Source organism: Chaetomium fimeti (genome assembly GCF_033439085.1).
Source record: "Chaetomium fimeti strain CBS 168.71 chromosome Unknown B0H64scaffold_1, whole genome shotgun sequence".
Lineage (NCBI taxonomy): Eukaryota > Fungi > Ascomycota > Sordariomycetes > Sordariales > Chaetomiaceae > Chaetomium > Chaetomium fimeti.
Genome location: NW_026944329.1, coordinates 879,103 through 895,533, shown reverse-complemented (window position 1 = coordinate 895,533; position 16,431 = coordinate 879,103). Strand labels below are relative to the sequence as shown.

At 59.9% G+C, this 16,431-nt stretch overlaps 5 protein-coding genes across 5 annotated transcripts; 1 reads left to right on the top strand and 4 right to left on the bottom strand.

Moving 5' to 3' along the window:
* Positions 1-442: 442 nt before the first annotated feature.
* B0H64DRAFT_5875 (uncharacterized protein) lies at positions 443-2,925 on the bottom strand. Its single transcript, XM_062808478.1, has 4 exons — positions 2,379-2,925; positions 2,203-2,314; positions 1,710-2,143; positions 443-1,653 (listed from the first exon to the last, which is right to left on the bottom strand). The coding sequence occupies exons 1-4, from the start codon at positions 2,603-2,605 to the stop codon at positions 459-461; spliced, it is 1,968 nt and encodes a 655-aa protein (XP_062663552.1). The 5' UTR covers positions 2,606-2,925; the 3' UTR covers positions 443-458.
* A 162-nt stretch (positions 2,926-3,087) lies between these two features.
* On the bottom strand, positions 3,088-5,317 carry B0H64DRAFT_448072 (uncharacterized protein). Its single transcript, XM_062807039.1, has 2 exons — positions 4,948-5,317; positions 3,088-4,868 (listed from the first exon to the last, which is right to left on the bottom strand). Exons 1-2 carry the CDS (start codon positions 5,033-5,035, stop codon positions 3,478-3,480), a joined length of 1,479 nt encoding a protein of 492 aa, XP_062663551.1. The 5' UTR covers positions 5,036-5,317; the 3' UTR covers positions 3,088-3,477.
* A 109-nt stretch (positions 5,318-5,426) lies between these two features.
* Positions 5,427-8,414, bottom strand: B0H64DRAFT_448066 (ELMO/CED-12 family-domain-containing protein). The gene has a single exon (XM_062807038.1). It carries the CDS (start codon positions 8,298-8,300, stop codon positions 5,823-5,825), a length of 2,478 nt encoding a protein of 825 aa, XP_062663550.1. The 5' UTR covers positions 8,301-8,414; the 3' UTR covers positions 5,427-5,822.
* Positions 8,415-9,217: 803 nt separating this feature from the next.
* On the top strand, positions 9,218-10,912 carry B0H64DRAFT_437224 (FAD binding domain protein; the record flags this gene model as incomplete). The annotated part of the gene is made up of 1 exon (XM_062806230.1): positions 9,218-10,912. One exon carries the CDS (start codon positions 9,218-9,220, stop codon positions 10,910-10,912), a length of 1,695 nt encoding a protein of 564 aa, XP_062663549.1.
* A 294-nt stretch (positions 10,913-11,206) lies between these two features.
* Positions 11,207-16,317, bottom strand: B0H64DRAFT_5794 (C2 domain-containing protein). The gene is made up of 4 exons (XM_062808469.1): positions 16,039-16,317; positions 15,642-15,939; positions 12,884-15,579; positions 11,207-12,829 (listed from the first exon to the last, which is right to left on the bottom strand). The coding sequence occupies exons 1-4, from the start codon at positions 16,228-16,230 to the stop codon at positions 11,501-11,503; spliced, it is 4,515 nt and encodes a 1,504-aa protein (XP_062663548.1). The 5' UTR covers positions 16,231-16,317; the 3' UTR covers positions 11,207-11,500.
* Positions 16,318-16,431: the final 114 nt, after the last annotated feature.

Below are 16,431 nucleotides of genomic sequence, written 5' to 3'. Positions count from 1 at the left end.
AGAAAAAAACGTTAGATATCCGAATAGGATCGGAGAAGCTTTCTTCTCCTTCAAGGGGTCCATACATCCCTTCCATATACAAGTAGGTCCGAGGGACAGGACGGAACCAGCGCTTGGCCCATCCACGCCCTCAGCACCACACCAAGGCCGCCCCTCCTTTCATCTCGCAGCCCCGGCTTCTCCCCGAGCCCAACTGGCTGTGAATAATCAAATCACCAGCCATGCACAGCCTCGGTACAAGCCAGCCATGCACACACAACACCGTGCACACAACGCAACACAACCCCATATGAGGAGTGCGCGTAAACAACCACACCACACCCCCCCGCCCCCAACGGCTAATCGGGAGCGGCCCGAACCGCATCCCACAACGACCGCCCCCAAAACGCATGCACGCATGCAGGATACACACCAACCAACCAACTAGGACAGGAGGTAACCAACCAACCAAAGCCACCTCAGCGTGCAAACTTAAGCGCAATCAAATTCGCCGCCGCATCCACCTCCTTCTTCTTACTCGGACTGACGTCGCCCGCGGTCATGAAACGATGGACATCGTCGCGCTCCAGGAACCGGTCGCGTGTACGGCCGTCGACGCTGTTCCCCTCGTCTCCGCTCCCGTCCCCGTCCTCATAGATCCGTGGTGACGCGGTGCCGCGGGATTTGGCGGGTGAGCGGCGGCGGTTGATGGCGTTGTTTGTGCGGTATTGCTTGGAGTAGGCGGACCAGGAGGAGGGGGAGGTGGCGGCGCGGGCCAGAGAGGTTGTTCGGGGGTGTGGGGGTTGTTGGTGTTGTTGATGTTGTGGTGTTCGGCGCGGGTTGCGGTTGGCGAATGTGGGTTTGCTGGACGGCGGCCCGGAGGGGAGGCGGCGGCGGCCGGAGGAGGTTGATGAAATAACATTTCCGGTGGAGAGGGTGCGGCGGTAGGGGCGCGGGTTGCCGTCTTCGTCCGGGCTCAAGTTCTCCTTGTCTGACTCTGAGGCTAGGAGTGATAGGTGGTCGAGTCCGTTCGTGGGCTTGGGCTTGTCCGCGGGGTGGGCGGGAACCAGGCGGCTCGGTTGCGTGTTGTGCCGTTGGGCGAGAGCCGACGTCGTCTCGATCCTGGCATTGGTGCTCCATGACCGCTCAAGCCTCGGCCTTTTGGAAATGGTATAGCGAGCGTCGGAGCTGGTCGCCATGTGGTGGCTGCGGCGCTTCGCACGGTTGGTGCTGCTGGCCTGTTCGAGGGCGGGGCTCCCGGCTGCGCTCAATGACCTGAGCAGACTGATCTCTGCAATGGCTGAGCCGCTGCTCTCGTGCTTAGCCTGAGCGATCAGCGGATCCTCGCGGGTCTCCGAGTTGGCGCAGTCCTCCCAGACCTGCACGTTGCTTGAGCGGCTGCGCTTGAGACCGGGAGCCCGCCGACTGAGGCTTGCTGAGCTAGCGGAGCGGCGGAGTTCCGACGGCCCTGGAATCTCTGGCCATGGAAGCGGCTCCACGGGTGCTAGTATTTGACTCGGGCGTGGTGGTGACTCCGTTGTGATCTCGGCCTGACCGGACATGGATGTCGATAGACGGAACTGAGACGGCTGAGAGCTCGGCTTCCAATCGAAGGCATCGTGACCAGCACTGGAAGAAGGCGGGAGCGGACATGAGGATGAGAAAGGCTCGGATCTACATGCATATAAGTGAGTGGATGAACATGTTAACAGGACGAGTTAGGTACGAACCTGAAGGAGTCGCGGCGACTAGAGCTCGACGGCAGGGGAGGGGCGCCGGCGGTGTTTCGTCGATTGGATAGATAACCGGGTTGGCCTGAGAGGGGCCAAGAAGGAGCGGGGGTGGGGTGTCCTTCTGAGGGTGCGAGCTCCCTGCCCTCGAATGAAATGGACCCTCGCTCGTGCACCGCTCCCCGTAGGCTCCCCGGTGTACCGTCGGAGCGGCAGCTAGCACCGTCCGAGTGGGCGGAGGAACTCGTCCGTTGCTCTGGCGGCGACATGGTCTGAGAGGAGCCGGGGAAGCCCCCCGAGTTGAACGGAGTGTGTTCGGGAAGTTCGCCGAACCGGGACACGGAGATGCGGCCCTGTGTGATGCTCTCTATCAGTTGGGGTGACAATGGACGCGCTTTGCGGCGATCGTTCTGGCGCCTGTTCTGGAACCAGATCTAAACGCTTCGTTAGTATCCGTTCCTCCTAACTAGCTCGGGGGCGTGCATGGACTCACGCGAACCGCCTGCTTGTTCATAGAGACGCGCGATGTGATCTCGGCGATCTCTTCTTGGCTCGGCTGTGGCTTCTCGCTGTAGGCCTTCACGAGCACGGCCTTGTCGGCTGGTCTGCAATGGAAGCACAAGGTATCAGCAAGCGAAGCCACCGAATGCAGGATGCAATGGGACGTACGAAGTCCGGTTCCTCTTGCCCTTGGGGTGCTGACCCCTCGGGTGGCGTTGCCCGGTGGAGGAGGGCGACACGGGATCGGAAGTGGGTGGCAACGATTGTTGAGAGGCTGCTGGGGTTATGAGGTCGCTCTGCCCATATTCGGAGGGCGATGCAGCCGGCGGAGGAGTGGGCGGAGACGGGAGAGAGGTGGTTTGAGACGCCATGGTGGGCAACGGTAAATGGTGCATCAACACGCGTTGAGAGCACTGAGGGCCTGCGCTGTATCAATCCCCCACAGGGTGCAGTGCTGCTTGGTACCTAGCCAAAAACCGGAAAGGGTGGCGAGAAGATTAAAGAAGAGGACGCGCCGCTAGAGACCGGCGGAAGACATATTCGCGAGGAGAGGAGGAGATGGATCAATGGTCGACAGAGACGAGTTTTAGTACGTGTTGAGGGGAAATTCCGGTGGGCAGCACTGGGAAACAGACACGCGTGTGCCGGGAGAGGCGAAGCGGAGATGTACTGCAGCAGAGCCCACCCACAATCAATTCGAGACCCACGTCGTGTGCGAGCTTCGCGCCCGGCCGCGTCAGCTTTGGCCAATCACAACCGTGGCAGCCTTCCAGAATAGGAAGTGAAGTCAACACAGCGGCCGGGGGACTGGCAGCACCTTGTCGCCAAGCTTCTGGGATTTATCGCGACTTTCAGTGATACTTCTGTACCGTACTGATACACTATACTTGTAATTCAAGTTGAGGAGGGGTCATTTCGAACCTGCAGTGCCCGGTGCGAGAAACAATAAATTCCGGGAAACACCCGTTGCAGACCGTAGGTACCTAAACTAAACAACAACCACAGATCCCAGATGCACTCCTCTCTATGCTCCATCTCGACAATGCGTGCCCGTTTCCTAGTCTCCCATCCTGAACTCCCAAATAGCAACAATTCCAGAAGAAACCAGTTAAATTCAAAGCCCTTGCCCGGTCGATCATCCCCTCAAAAGCCCCCATGCCCATCCACTTATCACGCTTTATTCCTTCACTCCCGGCCTCCCCTCCCATCGTCCTCCCTCACCAGTATGTATCACTCCTCTTCCCCATTTCTCCGCGCCACCATCACATCACTCCTCCCCCCCATTCCCATTCCCATTCCCACCCCCACCTCCACCTACACCTACACCACCCCCATTCCCCCCATTACCACCACCACCACCACCTCCATTCCCACCCCCACCCTCCACCTCCTGCGACAGCGCCTGCAGCAGATCACTCCTTAGCACCTCCTGCCTCAACCGCCTCTCCGTCTCGAGGCGGGCGACGCGGGCCTGGAGGTCGGCGATGCGGGCGTCGCGGGCGCGGAGGGCGTCGCGCAGGCCGTCGCGCCCGCGCTCCAGCCCGCGCGCCCGCCGCGCGTGCGCGTTGAGCGTCTCCCGCACGGCGCGCCGGATGGCGGGCGGGATGGGCGGGTGGTGGACGGTGGCGAGGAGGGTGGTGATGGTGGTGGTGATTTCTTCGTCGTCTTCTGTTTCTGCTGCTGGTGGTCCTGTTCCTGATCCGGGTTTGGTTTGGCCTTGGGGTGGTGCTGCTGCTGCGTTCCGGTTGCGGGTGGGTGTTGGGGTGGGGGGTGCGGCGAGGCCTTGGGCGTTCTTGAAGCGTTTGGCGGCGCCGGATGGTTCTGAGGATGTGCTGATGAAGCTGTTGCCCGTCTCGGGGGTGGGCAGGCCGCCGAGCCCGGGACGGCTGCTGCCTCGTACCGTGCTGGGGCTGTCAGCGGGGCCGTTGGCAGACTGGTGCTGCCGCGCCGTCTGGTCGGCTAGCTCGACGAGTTGGTCGGCGTCGTCCGAGTCGATATCGGAGGTGATTTCGATGGCGGCGTTTCTGGTGCTACCACTGCTGCGCCGAGCGGCTCCGTCGTCGGCGCCGGACCGCTTTCGCTTCGATGCCGGGGTGGATAGGCCGAGGTATTGGTTGAGGTTGGATTGGTGCTTCGCCGGCGATTTGGCCGGGGACTTTGCTGGGGACTTTGCCGGTCGGTCTGCCGTGACATCGCTATCCTCGTCCGAACTCCACGACTTGTCCCCCAGACGCGGAATGCCGCGGAAGATACCCCGTCTTGGGGCTGGCGTGGGAAACACGCTGGTGGCGGGGGAGTAGAGTGGGCCGGTGACGAACGAGGCAGCCTCCGAGAGCGGCGTGTCGGACCGAGTAACACGAGCGAGGTTGTAATTGTTCGCCCTCTGAATGTTGTTGCCTGTAGGCAACCTGTTACCCGCGGCCGAGCCGTTGCTCGGGCCTGCGGTGTTCGTTTGGGCCGGCCGATTGAAGACAGACGGCTCCGCTCGCTTCTCCGCTCCCTGCGCCCTCTTCTCTAACACCCGCGCACCGTCTTCGAACAGGAAGAACCCACATTGATTATCGCGGGGCATCTGGCAGGTGTAAAACCATCGCCCTTTGTTGTTTCCTGCCTTCTGCACCTGCAGAAATGACGCTTGCATCGGGGGGTCGCAGGCGCCTGGAGGACGAGTTGTCAGGTAAAGTACATACTAACGCAACAACATAGTACTATCTACACATGAGCTCGCGCAACTTACAAAACCATATGTCGTTCTCGAATTTGCCCTGCGCACTCTGCCAGCGCCGAGCCTGGCTTGCCGACGGAGAAGCGGCGGACCCCGACATTGGGGTCGCTGGTTGGCCCTCGATTTGTTGTTTCGTGGTTCAGGGGCTGATAAACAGTCTAATTTGTGAGATGAATCTCACGGATATATCACGGAGGCGGTGATGAAATCCTGAGATAATTGACGAAAGTGGCGACAAGTGAGTTCCGACTTTGGGTGACTTTGGGCAGCTTCAAACGCTGTGCGGGGGAAGCACCGAATTGAAGAGGCTGGCAAAGAGATCAAACGAATCCGGCCATTGAGAGGGGAGGTGGCAGGCCTCAGAGCTGAGAACGGAATGAAGAGCTGAAATTGGATGTGCAGTGTAACCAATATGAGAGCCCCACACGAATGAGCCTTGCCCAGTGTGCCGTCATGGCAATTGTGCTTTCACAAACCATTCCTTAGGACAAATGGATTTCTCCAGAAGCTATTTACAGAGAGTACTATTTATTTGAGGAAGTAATACATCCAGACTACTTAGCAGGGCAAAGTGTACTATTCAACGAGAGCGATCCAGCCACTCCTAGGTAGAATGGTGCGCAACTGCAAAAAAGTACAGTTACTGACTACAAATATGGTATGTACAACTAACTTGAATATAAAAACACAGAAAATGGGTATAAAAGTAGCTATGGTATAGTAACGGGGTATGGGGTGGGTATCCGCGACCAATTGAACAACACTCAAGAAACAAAATCCCCGAAACGAAGAAAAGAGAAGGGAAAGATGAAACAACTAGGCCTGCCCTGATAACTCAACCCGTCACAAACCCAAACCTCCCTCTCCTCCCCCCCCAACAAAGCAAATCAAATCTCATAAAAATAATCCTCATCCAACCCCTCCCGACTCGGCACCACCCCCACCCCGCCCCCATTCCCACCACTCCCACTCCCACTCCCCCCACCACCCCCACCCCCTCCTGATACGGGCGGCCCAGCATAGATCTGCTCCAACCTGACATTCAACAACCTAATCTTCAACCCGTACTCGCTCACCAGCGTGACGAGCTTGTTGGTCTCGGCGGTGATGGGCGCCTGGCTCAGCAGCATGAGCAGGCCGTCGAGCCACTCGGACGCCAGGCTGTGGGTGGGCGGGTACAGCGTCAGCACGGGCTGCTCCCTGGCCTCGCCGCCGTTGCTGGTGCTGGTGCTGGCTCCGTTAGTGCCGCCGCCGCTGCCGTGGTTGCCGTGGTTGCCGTGGTTGCCGTGGTTGTGGTTGTGGTTGTGGCCGTTGGGGGTGGAGATGACGGTGGTGTTGTCCGGGGTGTGGGCGCCGATGCTGGGGGTGGCCATGGTCAGGTCGTCGGAGAAGGAGTAGATGGTGATCTTGGTGGTGGGTTTGGTGGTGATGGCGGCGCCGTTGTGGCGGAGGCTGGGCATGCTGGAGTTGGGGCTGTAGTCGGCTTCGGATTCGGGGCCGGCGGCGTCCGCCTCCGGGTTGGCCGACACGTTGGAGACGACCGAGCTGATGGTGCCCAGGTCGATCTTGTCCGTGAGGGTGTCCAGCCCGGGGTCGTACGGCAGCTTCTCGGGGAAGTCGGCGTAGTGGAGGTACCGGCGGTTGTGGGAGAGCTTGGCGTATCGCCATGGTTGGTACAGCCGCCGCTTGGTGTAGCTCTCCTGCCGGGTGTGCGGCATCGGCTTGGTGAACCAGCTGCCTTGGAGGAGGCACCTGATCCGCTGTTCCTTGACGAACTGCAGTGCCTCATGCTTGAGCTCTTCGCGTACTGATACGAGGTGCGGGCCCCATTGGTCCTCGAAGGACAGCTCCAACAGTTCCATCTGCAACTCCCGGAGTCGTGCCGCATCGTACTCTTGTAGTTCGTCTTCCACCTCAAGCACGTCTTTTGTCCTACTTGACCGGCCCACCACCTGCTCGACGAGGACACGCACCAGTTCGGCTACTTTGTCGAAGTCGTCGCGCTGGGCTCCGGTGGACTTCCACAGGCGAAAGAAGGCGTGAAGCCCGGCGGTATGTAGCCGTGACCATTGCAGCAGCAACGGGTGGAATAACTTGTCGTGAGCCTTGGGGTCGTTGAGAGCCAAATAACCCCTGATATCCTCCAAGTCCGACTTGTCCACCTCGAAGTGGTCGTAGAGAATCATGGTGACCGCCAGACTTGCCCTTGCCACAGGGCACCGCTCGCTCAACGGCCTCGTCGACTGTTCGAGCAGCAGCTTTTGAAAACCGTCCTCGTTCTTCCTCACGTAGTCTGTCAGGTCCATCATGCCGAGAAAGCCGGCTATTTCAAACTCGATGGCCGGGGATTCCGTCTCGAAGCCCAGCCGCCTCCACTTCTCGGGGTTATGCCTCCTGCTGCTTTTCCTGGCTACATCCCCTTCGTCCGCAGACGCAGTTGCCCCCCCGGCGACGCCGTTGGCATGCCTCCTATCGGGTGCGCTCGCAAGATGCAGCCCTTTAAGCGCCCTCCGATGCTCCGGCCGTTCCAAGTCCACCCTCACCTCTCTCCACTTCCTCAACAGCACCTTTGTCAGCGACTGGAACTCCAACAGCGGGTGCGCCAGGTCCTGCAGCGACGAACTCTGCAGCAGGTTGTAGACAGCGCGGATCAGGCCGAGATCCTGCAGACGCTTGATGAACTTGCTCCACTCCTCGCCTGCGCTGGCGCCGGGGCTCTTGGGCGCTACCGTTCCGCTGACGCTCCCATCGTTCGACACGGCGTCCCGGATCAGGGCGTTGATCAGCATCAGCGCGTTGGCGCACAGCGCATGGTCGGCGCTCTGCAGCTGCTGGATGACCAGCTCGAAGAACTGCGGGTATACGGCCACGGCGGGCTTGAGCGCGCGGAAGCCAAACGTGCCCGGGGTGCGGAGCGCGGCCGGTGTCCGGGGCGAGAGGCCCGTCTCGTTCGGGCCCCCACCCTCGTGCCCGCCCGGTGCTGGCCCGCCCGACGAAGACTGCGACCGCCCGACGAGGGCGACCAGGATGGACATGGCGCCGCGCAGGATGTTGACCAGCGGGTTGGTTACGATCAGCTCGACTATGCGCTCCACTAGGTCCCCCGCGGCGGGGCCCTCGAAGATGTCCCAGCCCATGTCGACCTCCAGCAGGCGGGTCAGGCTCTGCAGCGAGTAGGCGAGGGTGTTGCCGCCGGCGCTCATGATCAGGCGGCGCAGGATGGTGAGGCCGCCCGAGGAGATGAAGACGTCGGCGAAGGCTGGGTCGTTGATGGAGGATTGCAGTTTGAACACGGCCATCTTGCGGGCGGCGTCCTCGTCGGACGACAGGCGCGAGAGCAGCGCGGGGATGTCGGCTTGGTCCATTGCGGCGGGTGTAGCCGACTGCGCGTCGGCCAATTCTATTTATGTGTTCCCGTTTCTTTGTGTAGCGTTTCGAATCGGGAAGTCGAGGGTAATTCTTGGGTCGGCGGACTCGATGACAGACTCGAAGGGGCGCGCTTCTTGTCCTTGTCTTGTCAGCTGCTCGTATCAGGTCAGATCCAGCGCTCGGTCGGTAGGAATTGTCGCTGTAAAGGAGAAGTTATGTGATCCATGTGGTGGTGTTCGCAACGCGCCAGATGTCCAATTCTCTTTCGAGAAGTCGAACTGGCTCAAAGTCTCAAGCGGCAGGCCCCTTCGGACTCCTGTCAGGGCTGTTGCAGGGCTGTCCAGGGGTCTTTCGAGATGAGCGCTCTAGGGTGGGGGAAACACTTCACTAGCGCCGAAAGCGGGCCTCGAACCGATGCATCACATCTTCCAATTGGTCAATGGCTGTTGATCCTCCTGCATCCGCGCGATTCTCGACTTTCGATCTTCCCAGGCCTTTTTCAGGTGCAAGCCGCGCACTTCGGGCAACTTCCGTTCTGGGGTAACGTAGAGTTTTGAGTTTCCTCCAGCGGATTATCCACCCACTTTGTTGCGTGAGACGTGAGCTCAACCTCGGTCCATACATCATCACAGCCAAGGATGCAAATTATATACTCTTTGCGGGAATGCTAAAATGCAACCAAACAGTCACAAATGTCGACTTTTGCTGGTGACGTGACCAATAACTATGCATCTCTCATTGAACATACCCGTTCGTTGGAGGAGCGTATCCCCGGCTGATCCGCCCAGCCTATGCCAACCCACAGTCGAGTCTGACTTGCTTGGTACATACATACTCGGGTGTTGACGTCCAAACCTCCATCTCACTCTCACCGTTACCCCCCAGCTCACCATCAAGCTCCATCTCGACCGGAATGGAGGGCCACAAGGCTGCCGTCGCCACTGTATCCGCGCGAGTCCAGCACTTCGATGCAACCAAGACACCATTCAGGGTCTATCATGGGTCTACCAACAGCACTCGCAAGTCCCAGCGCCGAGAGGACAACACTGTTGACACCAGCCGCATGAACCATGTCCTCAGCGTAGACGCAACCACAAAAACGGCTTTGGTTGAACCCAATGTTCCCATGGACGAGCTGGTTGACGCGACCCTGAAGCATGGCCTGGTTCCCTTGGTCGTCATGGAGTTCCCCGGCATCACTGTTGGAGGCGGCTTCTCTGGGACGTCGGGCGAGAGCAGCTCGTTTCGTCATGGTGCTTTTGAAACGACCGTCAACTGGATTGAGATTGTGCTGGCCAGTGGTGAGGTCACCCGAGCCTCCAAAACGGAGAAACCGGACCTGTTCTGGGGTGCCGCCTCGGCTTTTGGCACCCTCGGCGTCGTCACCCTGCTCGAGGTCCAGCTGAGAGACGCAAAACAGTACGTCGAGTTGACATACCGCCATGTCAAGGACTTTGACGACGTCGTGTCCGTGATGCAGGCCCAGACGGCCGACGACACCCCCAACGATTATGTTGACGGCATCACTTTCTCCTTGAACTCAACCATCATCTGCACCGGGCGTCTAGTCGACAAACTCCCTGCCGGCGCCTCTCCGCGCCAGTTCCTCCGCGCCCGCGACCCGTGGTTCTACGTCCACGCACAGCGCGTAGAGAAGCGACTCCGACAGCAACCCCCCAGCGCCGTCGAGGTCGACCACATCCCGCTAACCGACTACCTTTTCCGGTACGACCGGGGCGGGTTCTGGACGGCGCGGTACGCATTCCGGTACTTCCTGACGCCCTTCAACCGCATCACGCGCTTCCTGCTCGACCCCTTCATGCACGCGCGCGTCATGTACCGCGCCCTGCACCAGTCAGGCCTCTCCGACTTCCACGTCATCCAGGACGTCGGCATCCCCTACGCCCACGCCGCCGCCTTCACCCGCCACCTCGACCAGCACCTCCCGCTCTACCCGCTCTGGCTCTGCCCCCTCCGCGTCCAGCGCACCACCCCCGACTCCCAGCACGGCCTGCACGCCGACTTCGGCCTGCCCCCCTCAAACCAACCCCATCCCCATCCCCCACCCCAAGATCCCTCCCAAGCAACGCTCCTCAACTTTGGCATCTGGGGCCCCGTCCCCCTTCCCACCAACACCTCCCTCACCTCCTCCCTCACCTCCTCCCTCACCTCCTCCACCTCCTCCCTCACCCCCACCATCCCCCTCAGCAAAACCCACCACCACGCCAGCATCCACGCCAACCGCGCCCTCGAACAGACCGTGCACGCCCTAGGCGGCAAGAAGTGGCTGTACGGGCAGGCCTTCTACACGGAAGCCGAGTTCTGGGCGAGCTATGCGCGCGGGGCGTACGAGGCCGGGCGGGCGCGGTACGGGGCGGGGCATCTGCCGAGTGTGTTTGAGAAGGTGAGGGTTGTGGATGAGCAGGGGGAGGGGGAGGTTGACAGAGATAAAGGGGTTGCGGGGGTGGTGGTTGCGTGGTTGCTGGGGGTGTTGTGGATGGTGTGGCCGTTGAAGGGGTTGTATGGGGTGTATAGGGCGGTTGTGGGGGGGGATTATTTGTTGCAGGGGAGGAGGAAGAGGGTTGGGGAGGGGGTGAAGGAGAGTTAGGAGGTTGACTGAGGGTAGGGGGCTTTCTCTTGGGCAGGGGGCTTTTTAGGACTAATTGTTGGATACCTACCATACATCTTGGAATGATGTGGTGAATCATGGATGGCATCTTTGGGAAGGAACACCAAGGGGCATAGACAGCATTGGATAACTGATCGTTAATGATAACCTAGAGCTCGTTTTATCCCCCCGCTCTGCTATGATGCCAAATCCTCAAGGTGGAGAGCTCATGATTAGACTCAAGCAACTCACACCCGCAATTCCATGACCGTTATTCCAACCCAATCTGCCATCTACCCCGTTTTGAATGAACCCGTCAGTCCCACCCCGGATGAAAAGAAACTTACCCAAGCCCGAGAGAGGAGACAGAATAATCGCACATGCCACAGCTTCTTCACCCTCCACGACCACTCCCACCACCAACCAAACAAGGTATCGACGCTAAACACAGCAATATCATGAGATATTAAGCTAGATAAGTAAAAAAAAAGAGAACAAAAAAGTGGAAAAAATGCAACGTCATCATCACCGCCCTCCCCTCCCACGCACACTCCCCAACCTACGGGGCCCACCGCCACCACCCTCCCACTAAGAAGGCGTGCCGGGCACCTTGAGCTCGCGCTTGCTCAGGAAGCTGCGGCGGACGCCGCCGACGACCGACTTGCCCGACTTGGGGCTGTCGGGCACGAGGCGGCCGCCGTTGGCGGCGCCGTCCTCGACCGCGGACGAGGAGCCCGGGTTGGGCGCGAAGTTGCTCTTGAGCACGACGGTGCCGCTGCCGACGGGCAGCGTCTTCTCGGCGTTGGAGCCCGACTCGTCGACAAAGTACAGCATCTCGCCGAGCGGGTCGTCGCTGCCGAAGGTGTGGTGCTCCTTGGCCTCGACCTTGAACTGCGCGTCGGGGGTGCACTGGATGCGGAAGGTCTCGTCGAAGCGCGCCGTGCCGCTCGGCGACTTGCGGTGCTTGGTCTTGCCGACCTGCTTGTTCTTGCCGCCGTCGTCGCGCAGCTGCGTGACCATGATGTAGATGTCGGCCGACGGCGGGAAGCCCGAGGCCGAGACGATGGTGAAGGACGCCGTGCCCGACGCCGCGCCGGGGATGATGGCGCTGTGGACCGACGACGCGCCGACGCTCTTGGTGCGGGTGTGGTGCAGCGGGCTGCCGTTTCCGATCGCCTTGGTTTCCGACGGGCCCTCGGTGGTGATCACCGGGACATCGACCGAGCCTCTCTCCGAGTCGCTGCTGTCGTCGTCGCCGTCCTTCTTGCTGCGGAACCCGCGGAAGAGGAACGAGGCTCCCTTGCCTACGCCGTGGCCCACGGCTCCGGCGACGGCCGCGCCGCCCTTGAGGGGGACGCCGGCGACGCCGGTTACGATCCTGCCTGGCACAGAGAACGTGCCCGCCAAGGCCGACGTGCCCTGCCTGGTGCGGGTGACGTAGTCGGGCGTGAAGAGCATGCGCACACGGAGCATGCCAGACTTGCCGTCCAAGATGTACTTGAACTCTTGCGCCTTGAAAGGCTCGAGCATCCCGAGGTTGATGTCGGCGCCTCCGAGGTAATCGGGCTTGTCGGCAAAGTCCCAGTCCCACACGGTAGCCTTGAACTTGGCGCTCGTCCTGGAAGGGATCGGGACGTTGAAGAACTCGTTCCACGCCGGATTCAGCGTCTTCTTTTGTGTCTTCGTCTTGAAGATCTCCTGGCCGTTGAGCTCGAACTTGGCGTAGGGATCGCTCTTGCCGTTGGAATCGGCAGCCGGGAGGTCTTGGGCGTCGAGAACATCGACTCGGAGGTTGCCCATGTTGTTGATACTTTCGCTCGGGTCGAGCTGCATCTTGACCGGGACGTACTTGAGGCTCACTCTGATCGAGTACGCCTCGCCGTCGTCGCCCTTCATCTTGAGCACGGTTGGGTTGTTCTGCGGTTGTTAGCTTGCGTTCCACGGACACGAAAGAGACACGACATCACTTACCAGGCACTGTTTGAGGGTGTCGAGCGTGTTACCTGACAAACGAGCGAGGATATGATCCCCCTTATGGTTGTCTTCATGTTTGTCTGTCTTCTCAGAAACCACGATAGTCAACTTTGAGAACTCCAGCTCGCGAATGAAGCAGTCGCCCATCTCGTCGAACTTGTTTTGCCGCGTCCTTGCCGTTGAAGAAACGTAGGACGGGAAAGCCATGTCGTCGACAAACACCTCGATGCGGGTCTGAGTCTTGGGTAGATCCGCCTCCATGAGTCGGAAGATGACCACGCCGGACTCGTGGGCGAGCAGCTCCTGGGGTGTGAGGAATATCTTGGGCGGTTCTCTGACGTCGCGAGACTTTCGAGAAGGGCTGGTCGGCGTCAACGGCGTGCCAGGCTCCTTCCCGTCGCTGGACCTCACGTCCAAGGATGGTCTGGCGGATGACCGCGCGTCCGTGGAAGGTCTAGTCAAAGAAGACTTGTCCTTATCGCTTCCAGCCTCCTTGTCCTTCTCCTGCTCCTCCTTCTCCCTCTCGGCCATCTCCTTCTCCTTCGCCGCGATCTCCTTCTCCTTCTCTTCCTCTTCCTCGGGGTCGGCAATGTTAAGAGTCGGGTAGAAGGCCACGGTGTAAGTCAGGACGCCCTTGGGAGTGCCCTTGTTGTGCATGCGCAGGCCGTCGCTGTGTTCCACCTTCTCGTCGTGTACGAGCCACTCGCCGTTCTCATCCTGAACCATGTAGTCGGCCTTGTCGATCTCGACGAGACCGAGGCTGCGGTCCTTGCCTACACTCTCGGCATCCATAACCTCCAATTGCATTCTGCCTCTTGCGGTCTGGAGCGGGATGTAGAGAACCTCGTCCCAGTCGGGGTCGAGGTTGTTCTTGAACGTGACAGTTCGCCCCCTCTCGATGCCGGCACTGACGACTCGCGCGTACGGATCGGACTTGCCCAGGGCCTCCACGTTACGGAGCCCCCTAGCATACTTGAAGTGAACCCGCAAGACGCCCACGGGGGTCTTGTAACCTCCGGTGCCGGTTGCAATGCCCGAGATGGCGACCGGCCGCCACTGAGCCATCATCTTGACACGGCCAGTCTTGGCCCCGGCAAGGTTGTACCACTCCTGTCCCTTCTCCATGAAGTCTAGCATGTCCTCCAGCTTGATCTGGTAGGTTCCGACGGTTTGATCTCCAGCAATGTCGCGGTCGTCCTTGATGGCGACGCCGAGCTTGGCGTTCCTCTTGTCGGTAATCAGAATCTCCTTGGACCCGTTGTTCCAAACCGGGTTGTTGGTCCGCTTGAGCTTGTTGCTGGTGTGTACCTCCTTGCCGTTCAGGAGGAGCATAGCGTAGGGGCTAAGCAGACCGACCATGCTCTTGGAGCCATCGAGCTCTTTGGCCTGCTCGACGGTAAACCGCAGGATACCTTGGTTGGACTCGGGAGCTGGTTCCATGCTTCCGTCCTCGAGCTTCCTCGACTCCAAAACCGGGAAGAAGCGGATATCGCAAAGTGCCACACCTCTCGCCTTGCCGTCGTGCTTGAGCTCGAGTCTCTCGTTCTCATGCTCGTAGACTTCCTCGACGTTTTCCAGCGGGAAGGATGCGGAACAAAGCTTCTTGTCCTTTCGGATGTCATTGTAATCGAAGATGTCGAGGTCCAGCGAATCGTTGAAGGAGCTGATGATGACGTAGTGAGTCTCGTTCCAGCGGGGGTTGGCATTTTCCTTGACGACCTTGGTCTGCGCAAGCGGCTGTCTCTTGTTGAGCGAGATCACGGCGTACGGGTCGGGGGTGCCGGAAAACTTGTCCGTGTTCTTCAGGCCTTGGGCGCCGTGTAGCGTGATGGCAACCACACCAATGGCTTGGTCGACGGGCGTGCCCGCCAGCATCTTGGCGACCTCGATCGGGAAGACGTTCGGCGCATACATCATGGGGGCCAGTGTGCCGTGGATTTGCTCCATGATGAAGCTTTCAAGACCGGGGATGAAGTTGATGTCGAAACCGAAAGTTTCACCTCCCAGAGGCTTGCAGACGTAGTCGATGGTTGGGCGCTCCAAGAATGACATCTCGACCTTCTCGACGTGAGGGAAGGGAATCTGCAGCTTAATCTTCAGGCGCATCAGGCCGCTAAAGGCCATATCCTCAACAATGACATCAAGGCCCTTACTGACCATGGCCTTGCCGACTCTGATTTCTAGAATGACTTTGGGGTTGATCTTGTTGGTGAGCTGGCGAGAAGTCATGTCGGCTGTGTCGTTCGGGGTGAAGCTGAACATCCAGTCCATGATCACAACGTCGTCTTCGGCCTTGGGGTATGTCTTGACATGCTCCATCCGAGGCGGCTTGGAACCCAGAGTAAAGCTCTTGAGCTTCAAGCTGTCGAGGAAGGCAGGGGTGGCACCGCTCAGGACCTGGTCAACCGAGCTGATGACGGTTTGCGCAAGAACAGGCTGGTAGATAGGCCAGAATTTGACCAAGAAGGAGTTGATCCACTCGACAGACTCGTTGTCCGTGTCCAGCTTCTTGAGCGCCATCTCGCGCGTGACATCGTCGCGGAAGTTCCGGCGCACCCGGCGAAGCGAAGTGCGGTAGTAGGTCGAGCAGATGGCCATGACGATGAACACCCAAGCGAGACCGCCGCCGAGCATGGCTACCAACCAGGAGGCGAGGCATGCGAAGGCAATGACTGCCGCGTTGTGGTACCAATCTGTGCGACACAATTGTAAGCCACCACGCAAGCTCCCGATGCACTAGGATGAAGAACCCTACCTCCAAAGAACTGCTCGGACAACTGTGACTCGACCCATGTTGAGTGGTCCAGCATATCGTCGCCTTGCTCTGTGGATTCGGTGGGCCACCCGAACCTGGGCTCCCAACCCGTCTTGCTCCAGTCCTCCTCGTCGCCGGCCTCACCGTTTGCGAGGGGCTTCCCGTCCTCGCCCTTGGCAACTTCGATGGCGCCAGCTTTGGAGGGCGAGGGTAGGTCGACATCGGCTTTGGTACCATCGTCGATATCGGTCACGATCGCTACGCCCTTGGGTCTGCGGTGGAATCCTTCGGGGACCGCCTGCCGAGAGTGGTCAGCGATTGCAAACAGAGGGGAAGATACAACATCCGCCAAGGGAGGGGGGGAAGGGGGAGGGGGGAGGGGATTCCTGCCACGTACAGCTCTCGCCTGTGCTCTTTTCTCCTCTGGGCTGGCATCGGGGTCGAACGTGAATGCCGTCACGCCTGCTTCCCGGCTGTCCTCAACGATCTTACGCTCCGCATCTTCGGCCGTCACGTTGCTCTCGGGGTTCTGAGACGCCTCGATAGCGCCCTGCTGCTTGAGCTCGTTGGCGGCATGAGTCGTCGCCATGTTGGGCAGCGGTTTCCGCTGCGACTGCAGCCGTGCACCTGCTTCTCAATTGGTTCAATGGCAACCGCAGCAGGCAGGCAGCAGGTTGCTGAGATGAGGTTTGGTGGTCAGAGCAATTATGCCGAAGCCGTCAGATCACAGCTTTTGGTCGGCCGGAACTGGGTTTGGAGCTCCGCTACCTCGTGTAGGGCGGCAAGTGCG